This window comes from Delphinapterus leucas, chromosome 1, assembly GCF_059928025.1.
Source record: "Delphinapterus leucas isolate spDelLeu-1000000601 "Yukka" chromosome 1, BTC_Dleu_Yukka2, whole genome shotgun sequence".
In the NCBI taxonomy this organism is placed as follows: domain Eukaryota; kingdom Metazoa; phylum Chordata; class Mammalia; order Artiodactyla; family Monodontidae; genus Delphinapterus; species Delphinapterus leucas.
The window spans coordinates 77,376,813-77,404,617 of NC_143129.1; the positions used below are offsets into that span (position 1 = coordinate 77,376,813).

General features: G+C 54.2%; 1 protein-coding gene across 12 annotated transcripts in view; it reads right to left on the reverse strand.

Annotated features, from left to right (window-relative positions):
- The window catches only part of RHBG (Rh family B glycoprotein), a 48,326-nt gene that overhangs the window by 19,704 nt on the left and 817 nt on the right, over positions 1 to 27,805 (reverse strand). Inside the window, exons 2-11 of one of the 12 annotated variants that reach the window (XM_089913696.1) lie at positions 26,791 to 26,823; positions 25,267 to 25,316; positions 12,843 to 13,029; positions 12,195 to 12,345; positions 11,931 to 12,078; positions 9,935 to 10,101; positions 9,495 to 9,632; positions 9,281 to 9,414; positions 8,599 to 8,720; positions 1,966 to 7,592 (exon numbers count right to left, since the gene is read on the reverse strand). In XM_089913696.1, coding sequence (XP_089769822.1) covers positions 7,252 to 7,592; positions 8,599 to 8,720; positions 9,281 to 9,414; positions 9,495 to 9,632; positions 9,935 to 10,101; positions 11,931 to 12,078; positions 12,195 to 12,345; positions 12,843 to 13,009 — 1,368 coding nt within the window. In that variant the 5' untranslated portion in view covers positions 13,010 to 13,029; positions 25,267 to 25,316; positions 26,791 to 26,823 and the 3' untranslated portion in view covers positions 1,966 to 7,251. Of the gene's footprint in view, positions 1 to 1,965; positions 7,593 to 8,598; positions 8,721 to 9,280; positions 9,415 to 9,494; positions 9,633 to 9,934; positions 10,102 to 11,930; positions 12,079 to 12,194; positions 12,346 to 12,477; positions 12,735 to 12,842; positions 13,030 to 18,055; positions 26,824 to 27,805 lie in introns of those variants that run through there. The other 11 variants (XM_089913680.1, XM_089913689.1, XM_022559466.3 and 8 more) reach the window with 11 other exon arrangements.

Consider the following 27,805-nt stretch of genomic DNA (forward strand, 5'->3'; position numbering starts at 1 on the left):
AATAATTAGGAAAATCATTAACGTCTCGAGGCCCATCTGAGAGGGATTAAGGGATTAAAAGGCTTCCAACCAATCTCTCCTACTTTAAGGTTGTTGGAGGGGTTTTGTTTCTAGGACTTCTTTTTCCTCTTCTCTTTTCCTGGATTGGGGGACACTAAAGTCTTGGTGGATCCTTCCTTCAAAAGCTGCAGGAAAGGGTCAAGGCAGTAAAATCCGCATGGAGAAGAATGGGGAAGAGCAGGTGTATGGGGGAGGGTCCCTTCCCAAGCTCTCCTGAGCCGCCTTGGGCCGCCTCTCCGGACATGGGTGGAGAGGGAGGGGTGCAGCGGCCAGGCTGGGCCGGAGGGGAAGCCCAGACAGGCCTGCTGAGAGCGGACCGGCTCCCTTGGAAGGCCCCTGAGAGGCCCAGCCCTGCATGCCAGGCCACATACACCTCCTCCGTGTCCTGGCTGACTGGGTCCAACGGAGGCAAAATGGGCCAGAGGCTCCAAGCCACACATCCTGCTCTGGAAGGCCAAGGCTGGAGGTCAGAGAGGAGGGAGCGGGGCGAGAAGGCTGAATCAACAAAGCCTTTTACTGTTTGCAGTAAGCAGCATACAGCCGCTGTCCTTGAGCAATGCGTGGTCCAGGGGGGGTGAGCAGGTAAAAATGAATAGCTCATTACAACACACTGTGAGGCTGGCTGAAGTGTGCAAGGGGCTGAGGGGGTCTACAGAGGAGGCAGACCTCAGCCAGCCTGGAGGGATTTGGGACAGTGCCCTGGAAGGGTGATTTATTTATGAGAGGACCCCTAAGGCCTGGCACCTGGTAGGTACTCAGCAACTGTGAGGTAAATGCTCCACTCGGATGCATCACCCCCTTTTATATGGAGTGTCTCACTGAAATGGTCCCCCTCACCTGGCTCAAGGCAAAGCCGGTATTTGGGTTGCTGGAGAGCAGAGGGGCAGGTTAGGGGATGGCCCAAGCTCTCTCTAGAGTCTTCATGAGCTCCATCCTGATGCAGCCCTGAACATTCTGGGGAAGAAAGATACTGGCAGCACGTGGCTCACACAGTGCCCCCCCAACCAACACACACACTCACGGTTCCACTTTGGGGGCACCCTGGAGTGAAGGCGGCCCCTCCATTTCTCTGGAAGGCTCAGCTAAACCCCCTCTGAACTTCTGTACCCACCAACCCTTGCCTCGAAGACCTGAAGCCTGGTGGGGCAAAATGGAGGCAGGCGGGAGCCATCCGGAGCCAGCACCTCGCCAGTGGTGCGGGTGATAGATGCTGGCAGCTACAGCCCTCTGCAGCATTAATAACCACGTTTAAAAATGGTCTTAATTAGCAACTGCCAACAAGAAGCCCGGTACTAATTCCACCAATAATCGAGGCTTGCGGGGCGCGGACAGGAATGCTAGTGAGGGGATGGATGGCTTGCAGACCCTGTGCATAGCTTGCAGATACCGTGCAGCTGTAGGGTCCAGCTACAGCAGAGGCCAGCTGAGTGGCTGGAGGGCTGGGAAGAAGGGGGACACTGCCCCCACCGGCTCCCACACCAGGGTTCCTTGACCCCCCACGGCGTAGCCTCCTCAGATGGTGTTGGGACAAAATGAAGCGTGAGGAATTGCAGGGAGGAGGGGAGATCTCTGTCTGCGCCGTCAGAGCCAGAACCCAGACAGCAGCCTGTGGGATGAAGGCGAGCCTGTAAAAGCCCAAGTGAAATGAGCTAGAAGGGGATTGGGAACAAGCCCCACAGTGTCCTGGAGCCACATTCCTTGCTCTGGGGAGACGGAGATGGATGGTGCTGAGCTGGGAAGGAGGGGACACTAGGGTTGGGGGGGGGCATCTTCTCCAGCTGAGGGCTCCCCTGCCAAGACGAGCAGGGTAGGAAAAGCGAACTTAAGAATCCAGCCGATGCCCCAGCACAACAAAGCCCACTTCTTCTCTCAGCCTCAGAACCAAGATGGGTCTGCTTGCAGGACCCTTCCAAAGACCATCCAGAGCAGGCCCAGAGAGCTCCAGAAATCCAGGCCAAAGAGAGAGAGGGCCCCCTTCAGAGCAGGTATCTCTGGTCCAACCTCTTCTGGGGACCACCTGCAAATGTCCTGGAAGAGAAGAGGGAGGGTCATGGGAGGAAGGATGTGCTCTGGGGCTCAGGTGGGTGGAGCCTCTAGCCATGTGTGGAGACGTGCAGGGACCTGGGTTTGGCTTCTTTCAGATGTGGCTTTTGGGGTCCCCGGAGGAGTTTCCATGAGGCTGGGCAGCCCCAGGTCAGAACGTTTTGGAGGGTTCCAGGTTGGAGCAGAGACCCAGTGAGGAGTTGGAGGAGGGCCCACTTCCAAAGGTGGGGAGTGGGGGTGGACAGGACTCTGGCTACTTCCCTGGCACCATAAAATGCCTCAGCTCCCAGCCCACATCCCCTGACCCCAACTTTCCTCTTATCTGTCTCCCAAATGCTATCCCAGGAGGCCAGGCTCCACTGCCCGCACTGCACCTCCACCTCCCCAGAATGGAGTTGCCACACATGTTGTACCTGGATCTCGTCACAGAGGCCAGGAGGACAGAAGGAAGTGCTCCGTCTTAGTGAGAGCCTGGGCCAAACCAGAAATGAACAGGCCTCTGAGGCAGCACTAGAAGCCCTGCTTCCCGGAAGACTGCCTGCCCTACCAGCGTCTTCTCCCTCCTCTCCCCATTCAACCCTCTCCTGCCTTACTGGAACTGAAAACCTGGACTTCCTGGGACAGTTCTCATTTTGATGTTGCCCCGATTGATTTTGCCCCGAAAACCTCACGAGTCTCAGAAGCATCACTGTTTCAAGGGCCCAGGCACCAGCTCTGAAATAGCTCCCACCTGAGTGGCATCAGCCCTTGATCATGAGCCTGTGTGGGAGTTTAGAAAAGGTGGAATCAGGTCCTGCACCTTGCAGAGTCGAAAGCCCAGTTACTGGAGCTCAGCCTGTAAGCACCCAAGAGCAGAGGCCAAGTTCCCAGCTAGAACGGACTCTGCTTCCAGCATAGGGTCCCTTGCCTACTATCCAGTGTTGGGCCAATATCATCTGTTAGATGGGCACAAGCTCCTGGGCTGGGGGTAGAGGGATGCACGTTTCACTTGTGGGAGGGCACTTTCTGTGGCAAACCACTCCCCAGCACCTCGACATCACTGGAGAAGTTTCTTTCAGTCCTGCATGGCTAGGGCTTCTCCCAGTAAACGGTGGGCCTTCTTAACTGGTGGTGGCAGCAGAAGGAAGCAGGAAGGAGGCCTGGACTGGGCCTGGGGCTCATGAGTCACAGAGGATCCCTCGGGGGCATCTCTGTCCAGTAACCTGCTTTGGGGAAACTATGAGTATTTCCCTCAAGGTTCTGGAAGGGAACTGGCTCCAGAGACACCTCTGGTCAATGTAATGTGAAAAAATGGATGGCGATGGAGAGGGCAGTTAACAGGTAGGGAGGATGGGAAGAGCATCACCTATAGGCTAGGTTTAACCTCCAAGAGACGAGGCTCAGAAATGAACTGATTTGTGTGAGTGGGGTGCCAAGTTGGGGGCCCACCAAGGTCTGACCCCAAAGTCAAGGCTCTTTGGGGAGAGGAGTAGGTATGGAGGAAACAGGTGACCACCCCTGCCTGGCCCCAAGGCGTGGTTTGGGTCGCCTTCTTCCTTCCTCCCCGGGCTGGCGAACTCCGATCGGCGATCAGACGGCGGCACGGAGACAATAGCGCTCTGTCCGGGGCGGGCGCTCCGGGAAGACAGCTCATCCCTATGCAGGGACGGCCTCCCCCACCCGGGCCTGGCCGCCAGCCCCTTTCAGGCGGTGGAAGCCGGGGCGGCGGCAGAGGGGGATTCTCACAGGCCGTTGGACATTTGCATAGCCCGCTCGCCCGCCCGGAGACATTGGCCCGCATTGTTCCCGGGCGGCGGCGGCAGCGCCGGCGGGCGCACGGGCCGGGGCGCGCGGGGCGGCGCGGAGGACCCGGCTGGGCGCGGGCGGGAGGACCAGACAAAGGAGACGGGGCGCGCAGAGCCGGGCGGGGGAGATCGTGACGGTGGGAGAGAAATATTGGGGTGAGGTGGGGCGGGGGACGCGGCTGCCGAGTTAGTCTGTCCCGGGACCGCCACCGACCCCCACTTCGGACACCCACGCCGTGTCTAATTCCTCCCTGAGCTGGGGCCACCATGCGCCGTGATTTGAATCCCAATAACGGGGCATCTCAGGCCTTCCCCAGGCTATGCAGGTTCAGGGCGCCAGGTCCTCCAGAGGTCAGAGGAGCAGCTCCTAGCTCCTGGCCCGGCCCAGGGGGCTCTGGCCACACAGGCACAGAAGCACCCTGAGGCGCGTGGGGAACCTTGGACCTCCCAGCCAGATGTCTGGGCAGGAAGCTCTGTTGTCGCCCACACATACTTGTGCCAAGCCCGTACAGCTCCACCTCCAGAAACCCTTTCCTAATGCCTCTGGCTCTGCTGGCTTGACACTGACCCCAGCGCAGCCAACCTTCCCCATCAGTGGGGCCCTGGGAGGCGAGCAGGGGCCAAGTGTCCTCGTCCATCATTGTCCCCCGAGCTCAGGCACTGGGGCTGGACAGACGGAGTTCATGAGTGGGCAAGTGTCTGATTGTCCTGCATTGAGAGTGATAATGGCAGTGATCAGAGGGGCTGTCCCTGAGGGGCAGAGGCCTCATTGTCCTGAAGGGGTGAGGAAGGAGCTCCCTTTGCCCCTGTCCCCGCCATCTCCTTGACCTGTTCATTGTCACCCTGTCAACCCAGCCTGAATGGATGGGCCACCGTGTGGGGAACCAATGGTGCTGAGCCAGGGGCTACAGGAAAGATGGGGGAGGGGCTTAGTCTTGGTGAAGCAGAGAGGCTCCAAGGATACCTGCCTTCCCTGCCCTCTGAGCTCCCTGCCTGAAAGCAGTAATGGGACGATCACCCCCAGACCCAAACCAGTAATGATGGCTCAGTCCATCATTTGGACCGAACAATCTATGGACTGCCCACCAGGGTGCTAGGCACTACAGGAAAAGCTGGGGGAGGGAGAGGAGGAAATGCAGAGGGAAAAACCAAGGACCTGGTTTAGGAGAGTTCAGTCCAGGACGGAGTCCCCTGAGCCATGAAGCCAGGGTGCTGTATCTTGTAGTAGAGCTCAGCAGCGTCTCCCAGGCCATGAGAGGCTTTATGGGGGTGATGGAGCCTGAACTATCTGGTTAGGGGATATTCAGGGCCATCTCTTGTCGGGCAGCCATCACCCTTTCTCAGGGATCTCTTGGTGGGCCACCCTAGGAACTGTAGCCTTTCCTCCCTTAGAAGCTGGCTGGGTAACTGCCCTCTCCCAGGGAGGGTTCAGTTGTCCCTTCTCCAGGAAGCCTCCCTGGATTGAGATGGTAGCAATGACCAGCCTAGGCTAGAGCAGCCCCTTTCTGTCAAGCCTGGAGGAGATTTGGTTGTGGTCAAGAAAGAACCAGAGTAGAAGGAAAGGATCAAGTGGGAAAATGTTGGTGGTATGCGTAGTAAATGAATACTCGTAACCTTTCCCACCCAGGATAAGCAAGGGCAGGGAGGGTCTTATCCTTAAGTCTCTCCTTCCTATAAGTCTTTCAGATCTCTGTTTGAGGACTGCTCAGGGAGCTCAGGGGCAGAACAGGTCAGCTGGCTGTACCTGGATCCATGCAGAGGCAGAGGGATGGCTCTGCAGGGTGAAACGGGGGATGCGCCTCTGCTTGCCCAGACTCCCTCCCAGCAGGGGCTGACAGGACAGGGTACCTTTTTGCAATCTCAGCAGTCATCCTGCCTCAGCACAGGGATCTCCCTCCAACATACCTACCCCAGCCAGCAATGGTCAGGGGAGGCTGTGGAGGAAGGAGGGGAGCTCAAGGGGAGGGATATACCAAATATATTTGGGCCACATGGGCAGGGGTGGTCCCCATGGGGCACTTCTCTCTCCTTGTTCCTCAGCTTTTCTTCAACTCTGTGCTTGACCTCTTTCCCCAGCCAGACTCAGTCCCTTCAGCTACAGTGAGGATGGAGCCTCGTGGCGGCACCTTTTGCCCCTGTCCCAGAACTAGGCCTCAGCAATCCCTCCTTGGGTTCCTACGTGTGCATGGGTTTTGGTTTTGAGGAAGAGGTCTCTAGGCATGCTCACTCCTGCCAGAAGGGAAGAGCAGGAGAGGGCAGAGGGGGGTCCCAGTACTTCGGGGTTGGGAAAGGAGCTCTGGTCTACTGGGAGGATGGATTCTCTGTTGAATGAGAGATCTGGAATGACATGTGATAGGGACTGGGAGCTCAGAAAAGTCTTGTGGCATGAATAGTGAGGACCAGAGCTGAAGCAGACAGGGATGCCGTTAGGCTGTAGGAAGGACTTCCCATTCTTGGTAGAGGATGGAGGGGCAAGAAAGGCCGCATCTTCCTCTGCTGGGTCTGGAGCGCCCTCTGGTGGTCAGATGGCTTCAGGCTGACGGAAGCCCCATTCTCTGCAGCAGCTCATTTGCCCTTCCTAGTCCCCACTCCTCAGGCTCGGGACAGGGACGTAAGTTGGTGCCTGGGGGCTGGCTGCTTCCAGCTTCTGAGGAGTTAGTAGCAAAGAACTCCTTATGCCCCTCTTAGTCCCAGCAGGGGCCCTCTTCCTACTCTGTTCAGAGGCCACCCAAGTTGAGGGTCAGAGTGGCAGCCATTCTGGAATAGGAAGAGCTCTCCAGGAGCCTGAGCTGTCTGTCCTATAACAAACACACACTTGCTAGAGGAGAATGAGCTTCCTGTCTCTGGAGGCAGGTAAGCCCAGTCTGGGCATCCACCTATCAGAACACGGCATCCTAGGGCGAGTTCCATGGACCCAGGGAGGCAGGATATTGTCACCACTAAGGTCCTTTCTCGCCCGAGGTTCCAAAATTGTGAGTTAGATGGTAGGAGGAGCCCCCCAAATTCCAAGTGCACAAAAAAAGGAGTGAGAGTCCTCGGTGACCGTGGTATTTATCACCCTCAGAGAGCCAGGCCCTGGCTCAGGCTTCACTGTAACGGAGTGATGCTGGTCCAGTGGATCAGCAGTCACTTGGGGGCCTCACTTGCAGGGCGTGGGGCGGTGGGGTGGGGCTGTGTGAGGCTCTCCCCTCACCACACTAGTTACAGCCCCTCCCCCAATGCTGCCTATGGTAAGGAGGCTCCTTCCGGCTCCTGTCTTCTTTCTTGCAGCAGAAGTGATGGGAACTAGAAAAGAAAAGCTTCCCAACGGTAGCCAGCCATCATATTCTAAAAGGAGAGCGTCCTTTCAAGGCCTGGAAGCAAGTTAGGCCCGAGTCTCCAGTTCCTCTGCCCTCAGAGGTCCCTGGGCTAAATCCTCATGCTCCCCAGGCACCTGGAGGGCAAGGATGGAGGAGCAGGTGAAGGGGCAGCTCCAGGGGGCTGGAGACCACAGCTCAGGGAGGGACCCCAGAGGAGAAGGAGCAAGCGAGGAAGGAAAGAGGCAGGTTGGATCAGAGGAGGTGTGGCAGGGAAGGGAAGGTTGGAGGGTGAGAGAGCCCCATGGGCCTGAGGGGCTGCAACCACATCTCACCTCCCAGTAAACCTGGTCCTCGTAGCACTGGGAGTCTGGCGGGGAGTCCAAGAAGGGCAGCCTCAGCAGGAGCCCTGGTGGCAGTAGGGGATCATGTGTGAGGCTTTTTGCCAACCCCATGGGGGAGACTGCCACTCAATACCACCAGGCACAGAGGAGCCAGGAGGCATGAGGTCAACGTGATGCCCAGCACAGGCATATCACAGTGGTATTTATCGAGCACCAACTTTTGCTAGGCCCTATGCAAAGTGCTTGACAAGCATTGCCCTCCTTAAGCAACCACAGCAACCCTGCAAGGTGAATATGATCCCTCTGTTACAGAGAAGGGGGCCAAGGCTTAAAGAAGTTAAATAACTTATTCAAGTTGGCACAGCTGGGAACGGACCAAATAGTGAGTCTGTCATGAACCACAGCTCATAAGCCTTCTGTGGCCGCCTATCCAGGAGGGGTGCAGAAAGTGTTTATTGAGTAAGTAAGTAATTAAATGAATGAATGAGCTGAACCTTGTTTGAGAATGAAAATCTCAGGGTGGGAGCAGGAGGGTGGGGATACTCAATCAGACGTTTTATTCTGAAGGCCAAAAGGACTAAGGCCAGATATCAGGAAGGACTGCCTGACCTGGCGTCAGTGGGCAGGCTGCCTCTGTGGAAGGTTTTTGTGCTCCAGTCTAGTGATGAGACAGGCAGGGCTCTTCCCTCCCTGCCCCTAGCCCTACACGCTTCAGGGCCTCAGCCTGAGGTTGGGCTGCCCTCTAGTGGGCAGAGGGAGCAGCACAGGGTAGCCACAGAGGAGAGGGATCTGTCAGCCCCTAGCAGGCTTCCCACCTTCCCTTGGCATCGGAAGGGAGCAAGTACCCACTTTGTCCTACTTATCTGGAGGAAGTTACCCCTTAAATGTACAACCCCACCCTGCACCTGGCACAAAGTAGGCGCTCAACAGATACCTGTGAGTAAATGAATGGCAGGGGGATGGGATGAAATGGCCCTTCCTCCAGAGAAACCCCCTCCTCTGTCTTCTGCCCTCCCTGGAGCTCCTCACAACGCCCATCCCCCCCTCCCCCACCAGGCCAAGGTCACTCACCTCCAAGGCTCCCACCCACAGAGGCAAATATCAGTGTGACAAACAGTCCGAAGAGCTGGTGCATGGCCTGAGACGTCGCGCTGCGCTGGCCCTTGGCTAGGAGTGGAAACACGCTCTCTAGGCTGCAGGGAGGGGAGAGTGGGGGGAGACAGGGATGGAGCATGGAGCCAGGGCTGGTCAGTGCATCAGTGCACTGCACCGCTTCCTGCACCGGCCAAAAGGGCCTCAAGGGAGCTGCCAGGCTGAGTCACCTCCGGGCCTTTGCTCCAGTCAGGCCCATAGCCTGGAACACCCTCCCACCTCCCGCGTGCCAGCAACACCCTCACACCTTTCAAGGCTCACTTTGAGGGTCACTTTTGCCTGCCCTCTTTTCTGAGCCCTGATGTGCAAAAATCTATCCTAAGGGTCAGTATCTCTTACCTGACCCTTTAGTAATAACACTATTGAAATCATTTGTTCAATGACCTTCTGCTGCGCTTGAGTGAGGACCAAGAAGGCAGTCCCCAGTCTTGTTCACCCCAGTTTCTTCAGCTCCCAGGAGGTAGAGGAATGAATGAATGAATGAAAGAAAATAGACAGCTTTTTCTTGTTGGCCCACAACAGGAGGAAGAGAGTGAGGGACTTAGTTCAAGGGGGATAACGATTCCACTGGGGATGGGGGATGAGGGTGGGGAGAACTCACCCATCTCCGTAAGCTTCATGGGTGGCCAGTCCAGCCACAAGGACCCCCAAGAGCGCTCCCAGGACCCCAGGCATCCCGTGGAGGTTGTGGACACCGCACGTGTCTTGGACTTTGAGTTTTGACTCAAGGGTGGGCTGGAGAACAGGACAATAATGAGTCTCGTGTGCCCTCCGAAGACCCCCTGTTTTGCCCAGGGCCCAAGAGGCATCTGTACCGTGAAGAACTTGTACCCCAGTGTGGAGACGGTCCCAGCCAGGAAGCCAGCTACCAGAGCCCCAAAGGGTGTCAGCATCATTTCAGCCGATGTCCCCACCACAACCCCTCCGGCCAGTGCGGCATTCTGGATGTGGACCTAAGCGAGCACAGAAGAACAAGGCGTTGGACGCCCTTTCAGATCGTCACACCCACACCCAACCCAACTCTGCCCACCACAGTAGCACCTACTGCTTCTGAAGTCCCCCCACCATCTAACCCTCTAACTCTCCTGCTATCCTGTCATCACCTCATGCTCTGACCCAACGCCTCCAGTGCAGATGGAGCCCCCTGTGCCTGTGCCGTTACCTGTTCCCCTGGAGAATCCTCCTTGCAGGGTCTCCGATCTCTCCCCCGCCTCCCGGTCCATCCCTCTGCCTCTCCCAAGCCTCTCCCCCATACCATGTCCAGCCGCCCATCCCTCCCGACAAGGGCTGACAAGGCGAAGGTGCTGAGGGTGCTGGCAGTCAAGGAGTAGTACGTGTTGAGAGCCGACCGATGCTGCCCATTCCCCAGCGTAGTGGGTGCAGAGTTGAAACTAGGCCAGAAGATCCATAGGAAGATGGTCCCTAAATGGTGGGCAGGCAGGCAGAATGAGAGGAAGGAGGTGACTCCCCCACAAGGTACAAGCTGTGTAACTGCACTCAAGTCACCTACTCTCAGCAGCCTCAGTTTTCTCATCTGTAAAGTGGGGATAGTGATACCTACTTTATAAAGTGAGGACTAAATGAGGTGATACATACCAAGTGCATAGCGCATGGCCTAGCCAGTACTAAATGTTCAACAAATGGTAGCTATCGCAGGGTACTGGCACAAAAGGGAGCTACTTGATTGAAAACCACAGGGGGTTGAGATTTTTTAAGTATCAGAAAAGGAAAGAAAAAAAAGGCAAAGGGCACCACATGTCAGGCACTAATCTGGTACTTGATATACATAAGAGGAAAATCACTTGTTTTATAACCTCAACTGACCCCTGGAGAGGGTGGGCCCTGCCATGAGCACCAATGGGCTGGGCCTGCGCATCTGGGGTAAGGACTGGGAGCTCCATATGCCCTGCCTGCGGGTCCCAGGTCAGTCCTGGAGGGAGAGGGGGAGGGGCCAAGGGCAGGTGAAGGGGAGCTGGGGACCCGGTAGGGTAGGGTCAGCAGAGCAAAGAGGCTTGAGAGACTGCCCCTTAGTCCTGAGTGGTCCTTGGGTTGCGATGTAACTTCTGCACCTCCACAGTCTGATTAAAATCTACCACACGTACACATGCGTCTTCTGAGAAGCGTTTTGGGAGGAATCAAGGAAGAGGCCAGTTTTCCTGTCTGGAAGAAGCTGGGAGGCAGAGGAGATCTGAGAATGTAAGCCTCGCAGGAAAGCACAGACATCTTGGGGAAGCCTTTGGACTTCAAGCTAAACTTATCTGGGTCTCAAAGGGCAAGGAGGCCTCAGCTGACCTAGGATTCCACATGCTCTATTTCACAACAAGTCCAGAGGTGAGCAAGAAATACAAAACCAGTCTCTTTTTAATGTAAGAACGGGCACTTCGGTCACTACTCAATACTACCCTCAAAAACATAAAATAAGGCTTCCCTGGTGGCGCAGTGGTTGAGAGTCCGCCTGCCAATGCAGGGGACACGGGTTCGTGCCCCGGTCTGGGAAGATCCCACATGCCGCGGAGCGGCTGGGCCCCTGAGCCATGGCCGCTGAGCCTGTGCGTCCGGAGCCTGTGCTCCGCAACGGGAGAGGCCCGCGTACCGCAAAAAAAAAAAACAACATAAAATATGGATTTCCTTTCCTGACTCATTAGTGAACAAAGAGAGAGGAGCAGAAGCCTACGCGGAGGTATGCGCTTAGGAGAAACAGGTGGTGATGATGGGGGTTGCAGGTCAGACCCTACTGCTCGCTGGCGTGACCTACGACCTCTCCTTCTCCCCCTTGAGAGTGCAGGGGCTTCCAGGAAATCCCCTGAGAGGACGTGACCTCAGGAGGGGGGACGCAGCCCCAGGGACAAAAGCCCGGAGGTTAGAGATGGGGAGAAGCTGAATCTGGCTGGAGAGAGAGCGCGGGGAGAGTGAGTGGGGAGGGGGCAAGGCGGGGAGGAGTAGCCAAGATCCTGCAGGGGTGGGTGCGCCAGGCTGAGGAGCCTGGTATCTAACTGTCGGTAGTGGGGACCCTGGAGGTCTTCAGCAGAGATTGGTGCCCTCAGACTTCGATTGAGAAAGGCCCCTAGGATGGATCTCAGGGCATGTGCATACCCCAGTGCTGAGTTCTGGTGGAAGTGCCGGGGCTCTGGTGGAAGAATCTGAGTTGGAAGGGAGTTCCCAGCCAGAGTCCCAAGGATTCTAGGTGGCACCCCAAGACCAGGCCTGGAGATGAACCGGCCCCTTACCCACCACACCTCAGCAGGCCTCACCAATCATGGCAAAGAGGTCCGAATGGTAGACGGAGCCCTGGCGATGCTTGCTCTTCTCCAGCTGGGGCCTATAGAGGACCCTGGAGAGGACCAGCCCGAAGTAGGCACCAAAAGCGTGAATAGTCATGGAGCCTCCTGCATCCTTCACCTGGGGAGGTGGAGTTGAGGTGGAGGGGCAGCCCCTCGCCCCTACCCCACGCCCTCCCTGCTCAGGGCCTGGCCCTGGCCACTCCCACTCCTCACCCCATCCCCATCCAGACTCACCCTGAGGAGCCTAAGGAGCACAAACTCGTTGAGGCCAAACAGCACCACCTCCAGCAGGGCCATGAGCAGAAGCTGAGCTGGCCCAGTCTTGCCCAGTATGGCACCAAAGGAGATAAGCACAGCCCCAGCGCAGAAGTCAGCATCGATCATGCTGGGGGGTTGGGATGGGGAGGGTGAGAGGGGGCTGGAAGCGAGGGCAGCCCTGGGGGGTGGGGGGAGGGGAGGAGGCAATGAGCCTACCCACCTAAGCTCTTCCCCGGTAGGCAGGAAGGTATCACCTCACCTTTTTTGTGGATGCGGAAACAGAGTCTCAGGGAGGTTCTGGGCCTTAGCAAACAAAGCCCACAACAGGTGGAAGAACCAGATCTTGAATCAAGAGCTCCTCTGAACCCTGCCCTTTTCCATGACACTATCTATCCTCCCAACATCTCTTGGGTAATAAGGGGCCTAAAGAAATGGGGAGGTGGGGCTCGAGGATGGGAGAAGAAATCAGGCAACAGAATAGGCAGGGCACCTAAAAGAAATCAACGGATGGGTCAAAAACCTCGGTCAGGGAGCAGACTTGAGGGACTGGGTTTGAGCTGGGTCCCTTGGACAGGGGCCTCCCAGGTAGACCTGAGGGGAGCCAGGGTGACCGCCACTGCCCACCTCTCTACGCCTACATGGATGTGGCCATGGTGGAAGGAGTGGAAGAACCCCTGGACGAGTGTGGACCACTGCAGGGCAAAGGCGGCCGAGAGGAAGGTGAAGCCCACGCTGCTGAAGCCGTAGCGCTGCAGGAAGACCATGAGGAAGCCGAAGCCCACGAAGATCATGGTGTGCACATCCTGGAAGCCTGCAGGGTGGAGGGGGCATTCAGGGCTGCTCAGGCTGCCACCCATCCACCAATCAGCCATCCTGCCAGTGCCCCCAGCTCTCACCAGCCAGGGCCGCCCTGAGGCTGGAGCCGAGCTTATAAAACTCCCTGGGCATGGCTGGCCTCCCAGCCCAGATCCCCCATGCAAAGCTGGACAGCTTAGAGCAGTGGGACCCAGACCATCCCTGCTGTCGCCAGGTCAGAGCAAGAGAGTAGAGCCCTCCGCTCTCTTCTCTGCCCCACTCATTTGCCCTATCCCTGGGTTGCTTACAACCAGTGAAAATTCCAACCTTTCCTGTGTTCTTTCCTGGCACAGTCCCTGCCCTCTGTGCTGGAAATTCTCTTCCCCTTCCGGGTTTTCTTAAATTTTCCCTTTCTGTCGGAAGTCCTTCTTGATGTCTACCCTCCATTCCTCATACTTCAGAATCTGTACCTCTCCATTTTCAGGATTTTAAATTTTATAAATTAATTTACAAAAATAACTTTAAATTGTTAACAGAGATTATCTCAGAGAAAAGAAATTGAAGGGAGGGGGCAGGGCTGCTGAGCTGTACAACTCTGGAGCAAATAATGCCCCCTGGAGGTATGCAATATGGCCACTCCGGGAAGGAGGATTTTACCCTATAGTTTGTTTCTTTCTATACTTTGAATGTTTTAATTTTATAGATGAATCACTTGAATTTTTTAAAGTGTCAGTGGGGTTTCTGGGCAGGGAGATTTGGGGTCTTTTCTGTTTGCTTTCTATTCTGTGTAAAAAAAATCTAAAATAAGAAATAGTAATAGTGAAAATGAGATAAATACAACAATTTGCTTTTGTATTAGTTTGTTCTGTACCCCTCCCCCCATCTACTTGTAAATAGGGTTTGAAACACAACCTGCTATGATGTTCAGCCAGTGCATCTAGTCCTGTTTCCTTTGTCTTGGGTCTATGTATCCATAATGCTGTGCTATCTCTGGCTTTAATTGAGAAATACTAGAGAAACACTTGAGTGCATTATTGCATTTGTTGTAAATAACTTACTGAGAAACAGGGTCAACCATGACCATAAACTCTCCTTTCATAGCTCCATGTGAGAAGTTTCTCCTGGAACTTAGTACTAGGAAATGTCATTACCCCTGAGGAACCAGGAGCTGGTTTGCTTTCCCTCATTCATGTGATAGATGTTTACTAAGCTGTCATGCACCAGGCTCTGGGAATGTAGAGCTGTCGGTGGAGGACAGCCATCAAGGGATCAAAGAATCACGTAGGTGAGGCTTCCTTGATTCTGATGAGAATGCATAACTGACCATATTACCCCTTTTTCCTAGCTGCCTGGAAGCTCAGAGCTACAGGAATTTCAACTATAACAACTGTAGGCCTTCACAGTGTTTATTATTTGTGTACTGCTTCTATACTTTTCTTATTCACGTTTTTGTTGTAAATGACCGCGTCTCTTGTAGAAAGAGGCAGATCACAAAGAAAGAAAATCACAATCACCTTTTTTGTTGAAAGGTGAAGCACCAACAAGCCAAAAATTTATTACTGAACTTTAGAATGTAATCAACAACTTTGAGAGAAGCAAATTTTTCTGCTTTTGTATGTGTGTGTGTGTGTGTGTGTGTGTGTGTGTGTGCTGTGTACGGGCTGATAGGAAATGAGTTTGCAAGCCCTTGGCAGAAGGTTGGGTGCATGTTGGAACTGGAGGTCTACAGCTCAGCTGCCAGCCCCAGTGGCCAAATGGGTGAGGGTCTGGAGGTCCGCTGGCCTCACTAAATGTCTCCACCACTGTGCCACTTTTCCAGCCCAACTCACTCCCCAAATCACCCAGATCTCTCTTCCCTCTCAGATCTCAAAACCCAACAGAAAAGGAGAGGTATCTTTTAGAACTCAGCCCGAAGCCTTAGTTCTTTTAGCCTCACGGCCTGACTTGTTTTCTCCTTGTGCAAACAGTAAAGGGGGTGCCATGTCTGTTCTTTTGCCCAAGGATAACAAAACAAAAGGGGCTGGGTCATGCCCATTTCATGCCAAAACCCGCTCTAGAACTTGTCTTAAATGTCAATAATATTTACATCTCCTACCCCGGGTTTGTTTGGAATCAAAACTCAATCCCTTGGCCTTTCATCTGGAGTCTAAACATCAGGAAATCTCCTTTACTCATTCCACTCTGTGGAACATTCCACACAGACATTCTCCATGGACTGTGGTGGGTAAGGGGCTATTCCAGCTGGAGGCAGGGGAATAGATGAGATGACCCCTCAACATTCCCTTCAGGGGATCCCTGGGTTGGGCAGGATGGAGCCTGTTTTCCATCACATCCCCACCCCCACCAAACCCATGCACCTTTGGTTGGAGAGAAGATAAAAGCCCTCTAGGGCCACCTATCACCCTCCCTCCTCCCCTTATTGCCCCTCCCCAACCGCACCAGATGACTCCTGAACAAGGTCAGACTGTGGGACAAAGGGACAGTTAAAGCTGGGGCTTTAGCATCTAACAGAGCTGGATTTGAATTCCAGCACCTCCCCCCTCCACTTCTCATCGTGTGACCTTGGACAAGCCACTTAACCTCTCTAAGCCTCAGTTTCCTCATCTGTAAAGTGGGGATATAAAATGTGAGAAGCAGGAAAAAGGGAGTGGTAAGCTGGGGAGGCCATCTCCCCCCACCACTCTACCCCCACGTGCCTTTAAGAGGTCAGATAGGGCTGTATTCTCCTAGAAAAGTCACAAACCACTCTGGTCCCAGTCACTTCCCCCTGCCCCCACCGCAAGAAAATCCTGATTCCATTTGTCCTAAATCCCTCTCCCTGCAAGTCAGGTCTCAGAGATATATAAAAAAGAACCTGTCCATATTTTTTCTTAGAACCCTTTCTCATCTTTGCTTCTGTGTCCCCTGTATGCCTAGTCTTTTCCCCTAGTTTCTCCCCTTCTTTCTTTCTCTCTCTCTCTTTTTTTTTTTATTGGAGTATAGTTGCTTTACATGTTGTATTCGTTTTCCCCCTTTCTTATTTTCCATTACTTGCCTCATAGGATAAGAAGTTTGTAATGTGGGGGAAAGTCTGCAGATGGGGAGTCAAGAGACCCGGTTCTAGGCTGGCTAACTTGCTGTGTGATCTTGGGCAGTCACATGACCTCTCTGGCTCTCTCTCCACATCTGAGAAGAGTGGATCAGATGAGCTCTAAAGGCCCTTCCTATAGAGGTAACAGACAGATACTCAGAGCAGCCACGCATTTGGCATTGGCTAGTCCCACAGCTAAACAACAGCGGCAAAACTCTCTTTCATCTCCCAAATCAAAGGGCAGTGGCTACACCACCCTCTGGCCCTGACCACTTCTCCAGGACACAGGGATAGGTGAAGACTTGGCTCATCAAAGCCCCACGCTCCACGGACCTCACACCTCCCTCCTCCCCAACCCATCCCTGCACCAGGGTCCCAAGTCCACAGGGATAGAAACCTAGTGCAGTAAAAGAGGTAGGATTCCCACTGCTATTCCTCTTATTGCAATCCAGGGACAAAAAACTGTGCATCCAGGAGAGCCTACCATTGCAGCAGAGGGATGAGAGGTTGGGGGTTTCAGGGAGGACTGTGAAGCAAGCAGGGCTTGGAGGCCTTGAGGCCCATGGAAGAAGCAAATGGGGGTCCATGGCAGGCAGCCAGGTCAGACCCTAGGACAAGAGCTTACCTCTCGCAGCCTGTGGACTGTCCCTGCCCAACTCCCCATCTCTGTGGACAAATGTATGACCCCAAGAGTCTGCCATCCCAGCTCTGTGGCTCTGGCTTTGATTCCAGCATCCATGGCTCACCTCATGCAGCCAGAATTGGGGTGAAATGTGGGGCGGGAGGAGCTGCAGCCCTCCCTCGGCCTAGGATGGCCGGTATTCTGGCACTTTATGCCCAGGTCCAAGCCTCCACCTCACCCTCTCTATCCTCAGCATTGTGAGCTTCATTTTCTTGGGGTTGGGGCTGGGAGAGGGTCAGGTGGGGACACACTGCCACCAGCTCTGCATACAGAAAGTAGGGTAATAACAGCCTGGGATTTTTATAGGAGATTCTCACATTCTGGGCCTCATTTGAATGGATACCCTTCAAATGGAGGCATCTTTCTCCCCATTGCTCAGATGGGGAAAACTGAGGCTTAGAGACCTGGTCAAACATTTGTGATGAAGTCTGGGAGATCTGGTCCCAGCTGCCCAGGGCCTGAGTCACAAGGTTGGGTCCCCAATCTTGAGGGAGAGGCTCTGTCCACAACAGGGGGCAGGGGCTTAACCTTCTCCTTCCTGGGCCTTGTCAGCAGGCAGGTGAGCTGTGGTGCTAGGACCTGAGGATGGCTGAGTCCTAGTTCCAGCTCTGTCACTCACATGGTAGGTGATCATGAACAAATCACAACCCCTTTGAGCCTCAGCTTCCTCCTGGGTGAAATGGGCTAATGACCCTGCCTTGTCTCCTTCGCAGGGCTGGGGGGCTGCTACTCTGTGATTGGCTGGTGGATAGTTACATCATTTTCTCTCTGGCTCTGGAAGGACCAGCTTTGGGGGACTGGGAAAGAAATGTCTCAGTCCACTAGTCTTGGCTGCCTTCACAGCTAATACCATCACTGCCTCCTGTGCCCCACTCCCTACCTCCCCTGCCCAGATGATTTTTTCCCTGTGGTCAGGATGGAGGCCCCAGGAAAGGTAAAGTCTCTGAACAGCCCAGCAAAGCCCAACTAGGCCAAGAAGAGAGTAGGTAAAGCTGGGGCTTCAGATCTGGGTTCAAATCCCAGCTCCCTCAATTCTGACAGCAAGACCCTGAACCAGCCACCTAACCTCTCTGAGCCTCAGTTTCCCCATCTTTGCCTACTTCATAGACTAAAGGAGAAAAAATGCATGTGCCGCCCTCAGCATAATACCTGGAACGTGGCAGACGCTAGTGAAAGGGTGTTATTATAATAAATCTGGGGCACCTTAGATCTGGGCATCCAAGTGCTCCCTCCCAAGTCATCGGGGGAGCTTAGGGCCTTAGCTCTCCCCGTGCCCTCACCCGCACTCACTTGGGTAGCGAAAGTAAAATTCATTGTCCGCGTTACTGTGGTTGTGCCAGTGCCAGAGGGCAGCGTCGGTTTCATGGTTGTAGCGGACAAAGACCGCAAAGAGGATGGCGGTGGCGCCCTGGAGGAGGAGGCACAGCAGGGGCAGCTGCAGTCGCCGGCCCGCGGTGCGGCGGGGAGACCCGGCCATGGGATAGAAGCTGCGAGTCTCCGGCTCCGGCTAGGGCTCCTGGCGCGCGGCCCTGGGAGACACTCACCGGGCGGGCCGGGCAGGTTTCACTCGAGCCAGGCCCCGCCCACTGGAGCCAGGCCCCGCCCACAAGGAGGCTTACCTGCCCGCAGTTCCTGGCTCCAGCCCGGGAGGCGGGGAAGGGTGGGCGGCGTCCCAGGCCTGAGGTGGGGCAAGGAGTGGAAGGCGATGGGGCGTTTGTACCCCCAAGTCCTCTTTCCTTTGGGCCAGGTGACCCTGGCGCCGTTCCGGTTGGGACAGGTGCTTGGAAATGACCCTAGAGAGGCGCCCTATGTTCTAACTGCTGGGGCGCAGCTGCGCGACCGCAGGGGGCGGTGGGGGGGAGGAAGAAGGGAGGGCACCCGCCCCCTCAAACATGCTGTTAGAGAGTGTTTCCCAAAGAATAAGCGGCCTTATAGGCTCAGACTTCCCTGGCCGAGCCCCTCCAGGGTTAATACAAGAGAGAGGAGAGGGATTACTCAATCTTTTGCCCAACTGAAAAGGCGATAGGGAACGGAGATAAAGAACAGCCGGCTCTCTAGGCATTGATGATTAACCTGGCCGGGGAGGACTGAGCCTCAACAGTTGAGTTCCTTACCCCATTCCCAAGCCTCAGCCTCCTCACCCGCGTCTGCATCCCACAACACTTGTAGGTCAGAAGGCTGGACCTGCGAGCAGGCTGGGCAGGGGCCAGCTAACACTTGGGTTCCCTGCACGTCCAGGGTGGATATGAGAGGGTCTGGGCTGCCCCAGCAGCTGGAAAGAAGGGAAGCTAGATGGCAGGAGGGTCTTCTCAGTTAAGAGTCAAGAGACCCTTGTTACACAAGCAAGATTTGCATCCGCTGGGGTCCTGGTAGATAGACAGCGAGGAGGCAGCTGTTAATTGAGCACTTACTGTGAACCAGGCTTCAGAGATGAACTAGATGACCCCTCCCTCCAGGAGCCACTCTCCAGTTGGGAGAGAGACACTTAGGAGAGAACTGAATTACCACTGGGGTAAATGTGTGACCCTGGGAATCACAGAGGCTCTGGGGGCCTAGAGGAGAGGCTGCAGAACCCACAGGAGTGGGGATGAGGGAGGGGACAAAGATGGAGAATTGCTTCCCGGGAGGTGGTGTCTGAAGGCAGCCTGGAAGGCCAACCTAGAAACTGAGTAAGTGAAGAAAGAAAGAAGAGGAGATGTTTCAAGAAGGGGACCCACATAAGCAGAAACCGTGCACACGTTCAGGGTGCTCAGGAACTGAGGCCAGGGGTGGGTATCAGCAGGCAGAGGTACGTGGCCTCTACCCAGTGGGTGCCGGGCCCCTGGAGACCTCTAAACAGATGGAGGACCCTCACATTATTGGTTCTGACTCCCAGAGGCCACAAGGGGCTTCAAAGAGGAAAACGTGAAGGCCAGTGGGGCTGGTGGTGGGGAAGGCCCTCTGTCTACACTGCCCGTAGCCTAACCCCAGCTGTCTGAAGGGGTTGTTGTGTGGGAGGGACTTGTGGGTATTTGCAAAGATGTCTCAGACCTCGGCCTGAAGGAAGAGCTGCTATTCTCAGGGGATGTGGCCTAGGCCCATAGGGACCAGCCACTGCCCAGAACTGATGCAGGGTAGGGCTCCTCCTAGGAATGGGGGTTGCCCCTTCTCAAGAATTGGGAGTGACAGGGGTCCCTGACCCTCCTCCTTGCTTCCCCTTCTGCCCTCTCCCCAGTTCACCTCCTCCCTACCTCCCCTCAGGGGCCTGAGCCTCTGGCCCAGCATGGGCTCTGGGGGACAGTTGAATTCTAGGTGCTCAGCCAGGCAGGCATGGGAGGGTGGTAGCTGCCTCTGATAGCACTGCTCTACCAGGCTGAGCAGCCTCTCTGGCCTTCGGTGGCCCCTGGCCCCGAGACTCTCTCTCACTTCTTGGTCAGCAAGATGGCTGTTTTCTAGCTCCTCTGCAGGTGGTGGCATGGGGCGGGGGGAGGAGAAGATGTCTGGTCAGCAGCCTTTGGATAATGATTCTCAGATAATTCAGCATCTGGGGTATCCTCCCAGGTCCAGCCTTCTGCCCCAAAGGTTCAGCCTGCTTCCTGAGCCCTGTTTGGGAGCAGGGGTTGCCCTGGGTTGCATAGGCACGGACTGGACAGGCCCTTAAGGGGAAGAGTCTTCAAAAGCAGCAGAACGCGAGAGAGAAAGGAGTGAGCTGGGCCTTCCCAGCATCTTCTGGGAGCCTCCACCCTGATGCCGGCCTCCTCCATCTCTATTCACCTGTCGTCTCTCTTAGTCCCTCTGAATTCCTCTGAATCTTTGATTTTCCCTCTCCTCTGTTGCTCATTCATTCATTCAACGAATATTCACTTAGCGTCAACCCTAAGCCAGGTCCTGGGGCTGTGACCTGAGGTTCTAGCCACACGTGTAACATGGTTGGGTCCTGGATGCCTCCAGACCTGGCAGGTGTCAACCCTTTATTTGTTGGATTGTGGGAGGTCTAGAGGGAGCCTCCTGGAAGGGCCAGGATAGCTGGGCCAACCTCTTGAGGGCATACTTGGAGAACTGCTAAATACCATCTTTATAGGAGGATCTTGTTTTGTTTTGTTTTTTTGCGGTACGCGGGCCTCTCAGTGTTGTGGCCTCTCCTGTTGCGGAGCACAGGCTCCGGATGCGCAGGCTCAGCGGCCATGGCTCACGGGCCCAGCCGCTCCGCGGCATGTGGGATCTTCCCGGACCGGGGCACGAACCCGTGTCCCCTGCATCAGCAGGCGGACTCTCAACCACTGCGCCACCAGGGAAGCCCTGGATCTTGGTATTTTAACAACTAATGGGTACCATCTGGTATCACCCCTGGTCCAACAGAGAGCAAAACCCTGACAGTCCTCCCCTTTTGAGGGTCCCCCTGGCCCACCCGCCCCTTCTGAGGGCTCTCCTGGCAGGCCTACACCTGTGAGGGCTCCCCTGGCCCACCACCCACTATGGAGAATCTCAGTCCATGGTTTTCTTTTGGATTGCCAAGTGCTGTCAGGGCCCCTGGCCCTTCCTCCTGCCTTCTCTGGCCCTGAAAACTCTGATGGAATGGTGGGGCTTCACCTCTCACCCCTTCCTCCACCCCTGACCTCCTCTCAGGGCCCAAACTCTGTCACCAGCTCCCATCCTGCCCGGCCTGGGGTCTGCCCAATCTTTGACCTTCCATCTCCAGTTTCCAGCTGTGACCAGCTGGGCACTTGAGGGTGGCCAAGGGGAACTGGTGTCCACTGCTTGCCCTGGCCCAGCCTTGCCAGGCTGTCCACGGGGACCAGGGTTTGGGTTACTGAGTAACTCGGGGTTGCTTGGAGCTGTTCTCTACTGGGGTCACCTCCTCCCTATTCCCTGCTCTCTTGGCTCAGGAATCCCCAAAGCCAATTGGGTCCTTTTGCTCCATCAAGCTATCCCCAGTGTTTATGGGGAACAAAAGAGAAAAACAGCAAAGCACCAGAATCAGTAAGACACTTGTTTGTTCATTCCTTCCTTCATTCAATACATCTTTGCTGTGTGGCCTCAGCAAATTGTTGAGCTCTCTTTGAGTCTCAGTTTCCTTATCTATAGGAGTAATAATATTCCCTTTGTGGAAGTGTTATGAAGATTACAAATAATTGATGTAGAGCATTGGCATTTTCATAAGCAGTCAACAGATATGGTTATTATTGTTCTGATTGGCTAAGCAGAAAGGGCAAATGGGTTGCTGACTCCAACATACTATGGGCACATGCGCCTCTGGGGACAGGAAAGGATGGAGGGGGCAGACACAGTCTTGATGTGTTTTCCTGTCATCGGCTGGAGGCAGTGACCAGCAGAGTCTGGGGCCTAGGACAAGCATATTCAGAAAGGGCCATCAGACCAGCAGCCCCTGTGACACAACAACTCTTGAATAGAGGAGATTTGGGAGAAGGCAGAGCCTTCATTCATTCAACAAACATATATTGAGCACCTACTGTGTGCCAGGCATGGTGCTAGGGGCTGGAGATCCAGTGGGACGAGATATATCCCTGGGTGGGGGTGGGAGGTCTATCTGGGGGGGGATGCAAGTGAATCAGCAGGCAATCGCATTGCCAAGGTGATAGTGGGGGAGACAGGTCCTATGGGGACCCAACCCATGCTGGGGGTGATCAGCGAAGGCTTCCCAGAGGAAGTGAGGCTTACCATGAGATCTGGACTAATTTCACAGGTAAGGTGGAACAGGGGGATTCCTTTTTGTCTAACAGTCTGGTATGAAACTAGAAAAAGAAACTATACTAGAGAACTCCTCAGCACCCACTTTCTGGGGATGGAAAATCCCAGACCTCATTTTTTCCCAAAAACCACAGCCACAGTGGCACCATACAAAATATTGTTGTGTTTACATACAGCCAATGGTAAAATCAAATATGGCTTTCTGTCCCCAGAGGCTCACCAAAATAACTTCCATGTAAAAGATCGCCAAAATCAGATTACTTGTGTTTGTTAAGGTTTCTTCATCTGTAAAATGAAAATGACAATACCTTGGGAAAAAAGTTTGTCAGAAGGCAGTGATATCAAATTAAAATGTTTTCCACTCATGTAATACATTTTGTTTGCATTCCTGCTATGTGCCAGGTGCCACGCTACGTGCTAGATTCTGGAGGAATATCCTCCACGTTCCATCACCATCAAACAGGGCAGAATCATGCTCTGTTCTCAGGATGCCAAGATGGATGAGATGTAGTCTCAGTTCCCAAGGCCTGACAGCAGCTCTGCTTCAGTGGTGCAATTCTTGCGACCCTGTTGGGGGTCTGTGATCAATTCCTGACCAGTAAAATTTTGAAAGACAGCAAAGAGCAGAAGGTGAGAGTGTGGCCTCAGAATGAGAGGGACAGAGGTCAGAGTCCCAGCTCTGTCCAAAAGAGATTTTGGAGAAGTTGCTTACCATGCCTTGAACCTCAGTCTCCTCATCTGTTACATGGAGATAAGAATAGTAATAACCCCACAGGGGTTGTTGTGAGGATTAACGTCCACAAATCACGTGACATGTAGTACGTCTTCAGTAGTACAGCCATGGTTGTGACTGTTGATCAGCGCTCACAGCCAGGGAAGTCCCTCAGTCCTCAGTTTTAAAAATATAATTGTGTTCAGTTAACTCTCAAGTGCCTGACTGAAGCCACTTAAGAGAAGAGCCGGGGGGACCTCCCTGGCTGTCCAGTGATTAGGACTCAGCCCTCACTGCGAGGGCCAGGGTTCCATCCCTGGTCGGGGAACTAAGATCCCACAATCCATGTGGCACAGGCAAAAAAAAAAGAGATAGAGAGAGAAAAGCTGGGAGGGAATCTAGGGTGCAGTGGAATTGCATCTAGAAATGGGTCAGGCAGAGGTGACAGCAGTTAAAGGGAGCGGGGAGATGAGAAGCCACATCCCCACCCCAGCTTCCCTTCCTCAGTTCTCCTAAGGATTCTGCTGCCGCCACCAAACCAACCAAAACCACACTCCACCCTGGACAAGCCAGGAAAGCCGGCTCAAGCCCTACTACGTCTCCCTCTGCCAGGAGCTGTTGTTCAGGCATCCTGGTGTTGGACCCTTGCTCTCCTAGGCCAGTCCCATCCTCCCCTCCCCAAAAGTGAGTGACACTTTGTGATGAACACCTCTCTTCTCTGGAAAGGGAGCAGTTGGATAGAAATATTCTTTACATACAACCCAGGACAGGACAATTGTAAAGGTTGGAAGCACATCTTCTCTGCCCCGGGCCTGAAGCAGCCGGGATGGAGGTGGTAAGATGGTTCCATAAGGTTTGACAGGAGCTGCAGAAGAGCGATCAGACTCGGATGTGATCAGACTCAGCCTCCCTGGGGCACATCTAGGGACGTGGGCTGTCTACTCTGATCTCCCTCCTGCAGCCCCGCTAGCGTACCAAGCTCCTGAGACACAGAGGAGAATGTGGAATCTGAGTCTCCTAATGTTGTTAAGCAAGGTCATGACCATTCAGCCGTTCATTTCGTAGCTATTTATTGAGCCATGCGTTGCAAGGTCAAGCAGGCCCTGCTTTCAACCCTGAGGACCTGGCAGTGAACAAATAAGCATCGTCCTTGCCCTCATGGAGCTGCTGTTCTAGTGGGGGCGACGCACAATAAACACACACAAATAGATACATAAGATGTCACGAGAGGTTTGTTGAAGAAAACAAAGCTGGGCTAGAGGATAGAGTGACAGGGGTGCTGCTAGACTGGATTGCTAGGGAAGGCCTCAGGAGGGATGGAAGGAAGTGAGAGGGGATCTTACAGACTGATAGGCCAAGGGAACAGCAAATGCACTGCCCCTGAGGTGGAACAGCAAGGAGTGTGGCAAGAGCTCAGTGAGCCATGGGGCAGTGCAGTAGGGGTAGCGGGGGCCAGCACACGGACGGCTCAAGGCCCTGGTGAGGAGTTTGGACCTTACCGTAAGGATAACGGGGAGCAATTTGAAGGGTCAAGAGCAGAGAAATAATATGACCTGATGTATTATTTTAAAGGATCCCTCTGGCTGTCTGGGGAGCAAGTAACCAGTCCAGACGCCACTGCTGCAACCCAGGCAAGAGCCGACGGTAGCAGTAACAGTGCAGAAAGCAGTCAGATTCTGGACGTACTGGGTTGGCCCAAAAGTTCGTTCGGGTTTTTCCTTGACGTCTTACGAAAAACCCGAACGAACTTTTTGGTCAGCCCAATATTTGGAAGGTAGAACTGACAAGGTTTACCGAAGGATTGGATATGAGGTGAGAGAGAAAGGAGTTGCTATGGACCGAATTGTGTGCCCTTAAAGTCATACATCAAAGTGCTAACCCCCAGGGTGATTGTATTTGGAGATGGGGTCTTCGGAAGATAATTCGGTTTAGATGAGGTCATGAGAGTGGCCCCCTCATGATGGGATCAGTGCCCTTATAAGAAGAGACACCAGAGAGCTCCCCCCACCTCTTTTGCTCTCGCTTTCACTCTTGCCCTCTCTGCCAAGTGAGGTCAACAGAAAGAAGGTGGCTGATTGCAAGTCAGGAAGAGAGCTCTCACCAGAAACAGATCATGCTGGCACACTGATCTCAGACTTCCAGCTTCCAGAACTGTAAGAAAATAAAGCTCTGTTGTTGAAACTCCCAGTCTATGGTGTTTTGTTATGGCAACCTGAGCTGACTAATGTACGAGTCAAGGATGGTACCCAGGTTTTTGACCTGAGCCACTGGTGGCGGGCCCATCTCCAGCAGGGAACCGAGAAGACCCCTCCCAAATGCAGCCTGTTTCTCCCTCCAGGCTGAGAGATTCACTTTCCAGACTCTGTACTTTAGTTCTGGCGGGTAATTAGTTCAGGCTCTTACCGCGTGCCCCTTCTTCAACTAAAACAGGACTTCACCTTCGAGGCCCACCTCAAGTATGATTCCCTGCCTTTGGGCTCCTTGTTGTGTGCTCCCCAAATTAGAGTGCTGGATGCCCCGTTGGGATTTATACCTCCACCCCTTCTCTGGACTGGGCCACCTTGAGGGCAACCCCTCTACTGGGCATGGCATGGTCCCCACACCCAATTGCTGACTGAAATGTTGGGCTGAAAGGAGACAGGACTTTGACTCCACCAGGGTGAGTCCTTTCCCACCGCTGGGAGTCCTTTCCAGATCTCCATCCTCGAGGGCCCGCCCTTCCCTACTGCTTCCTCTGCCAGGCCCTCCACCCTGAGACAGCTGGTCAGCTGGCAATGGAGCTAAGTCATCACACCAGTCCCCACCTTCCTCTGCCAACACCTTCACCCTAGGCTTGCAGCTCCAGCACTCACAGCTCAAGCCAGTAGCAGGTTAGCTCCCATGGAGGGGGCAGGCCACACCCCTCCATCTCCGTGGGCGTGGGCAGTGATGGTGGACAGGAAAGAGGGGGACCCCGCCCTGTTGGCTGGGCTAGGCTCCCTGGCTGGCTCTCAGTGTGCCCTTCACTGTCCTATCTTCCTAGCCAGATCAGTTTGTAAACAATATTATCCTTCCCACTTACTCATTCAATAAATATTTATCTATTTAAGTATTTCATTTTATTAACCATTTAAATATGCAGCAAATGGCTACTGAGAGCCAGCCAGGCACTATTCTATGCGCTGGTCACACAGCGAGGGAAAAGCTGTCAAGAACAGGAACAAAAAACCCCTGATTCTTCACTAATGAGAAACTTACTAAAGTTCTTTTTAACTGTATTGTTTTAAAATGTGTCACTACTGGGAGTTCCCTGGTGGTCCAGCAGTTAGGACTCAGCGCTTTCACTGCCGTGGCCTGGTTCAGTCCCAGGTTGGGAAACTAAGATCCCGAAAGCCACACCACGTGGCCAAAGAATAATAATAATAATAAAATGTGTCACTCCTTAAAACTGGTGGTCTGACGGCATCAAACTCCTGCCAAGTGGTCTGCAAATATCAGATGAAAAAACCCAGAAGATCCTGGGTTCAGGAAGGGAGAAGCTGGGCCAGTGGGGTGGAGGAGTGTCTTGGGGAAATGCTCCCAGAGAACTCCTCCAGGGTTCTGAATCTCCCCTTCCGATCTTCATTTTTCCAAGCTCTGGACACACCTGAAGTTCTGGATTCAGTTAGAACTGCCACATCTAAGATGAGCAATAAACAGAGAGGCAGGTTCAGATGAAAACCACAGGAGGATGTTACAGGAACTGGGGCTGCTTTATCTGGGCAATGGAAGTCTGAGATTGCAGGGGCTGGGGATGGCACTATTGGTTCCTGTCTTCACCACGGAATTGGCTTACTAAGTGCTTGGAGAAAGCTGTAGGAGTCAGACCCAGGTTTAGGTACAAGAGCCTTCTAGCACCCAGACCTGCTGCCCTGGGAGGAGACTGGGCTTCCTGCAGCTGGGCAGGTAGCTGGGTAATTCCTGGCAGGAGAATCATAGACACAGAGGGGTAGGGGGCCTAAAGCACACTCACCAGAGCCACTGCGGGAAAGTTGAAAAGGCTCAGATGATTGTGAGAGACCCCGTATGGCAGCACCCACTCCCTCAAGTGAACCATGCTGGCCTGGTGGAGACACTGGATCAGTGTCCCTCTGAATCATTTGGGTTGGGGAAGAAACTGAAAAAATACCAGTGCTTGCCCCCACCCCCAGAGACTTTGATTTAATAGGTTTGGGTGGAGTCTCAGCACCAGTATTTTTCTTTTAAAGCTCTCCAGACAATTTCAATGAGTAGCCAGAGGTGAGGATCTCTGATCTAGACCAGCACATCAGCCCCCTGCCACCGGGGAGCTCGTTAGAAGGGAGAGGCTGGGAATTCCCTGGTGGTGCAGGGGTTAAGAATCTGCCTGCCAATGCAGGGGACACGGGTTTGATCCCTGGCCCAAGAAGATCCCACATGCCGCGGAGCAGCTAAGCCCGTGCGCCACAACTACTGAGCCCATGTGCCACGACTACTGAAGCCCGGGCGCCTAGAGCCCGTGCTCCACAGCAAGAGAAGCCACCACAGTGATAAGCCCGTGCACCGCAACGAGGAGTAGCCCCTGCTCGCTGCAACTAGAGGAAGCCCGCGCACAGCAACAAAGACCCAATGCAGCCAAAATAAAATAAATAAATAAATGAAAG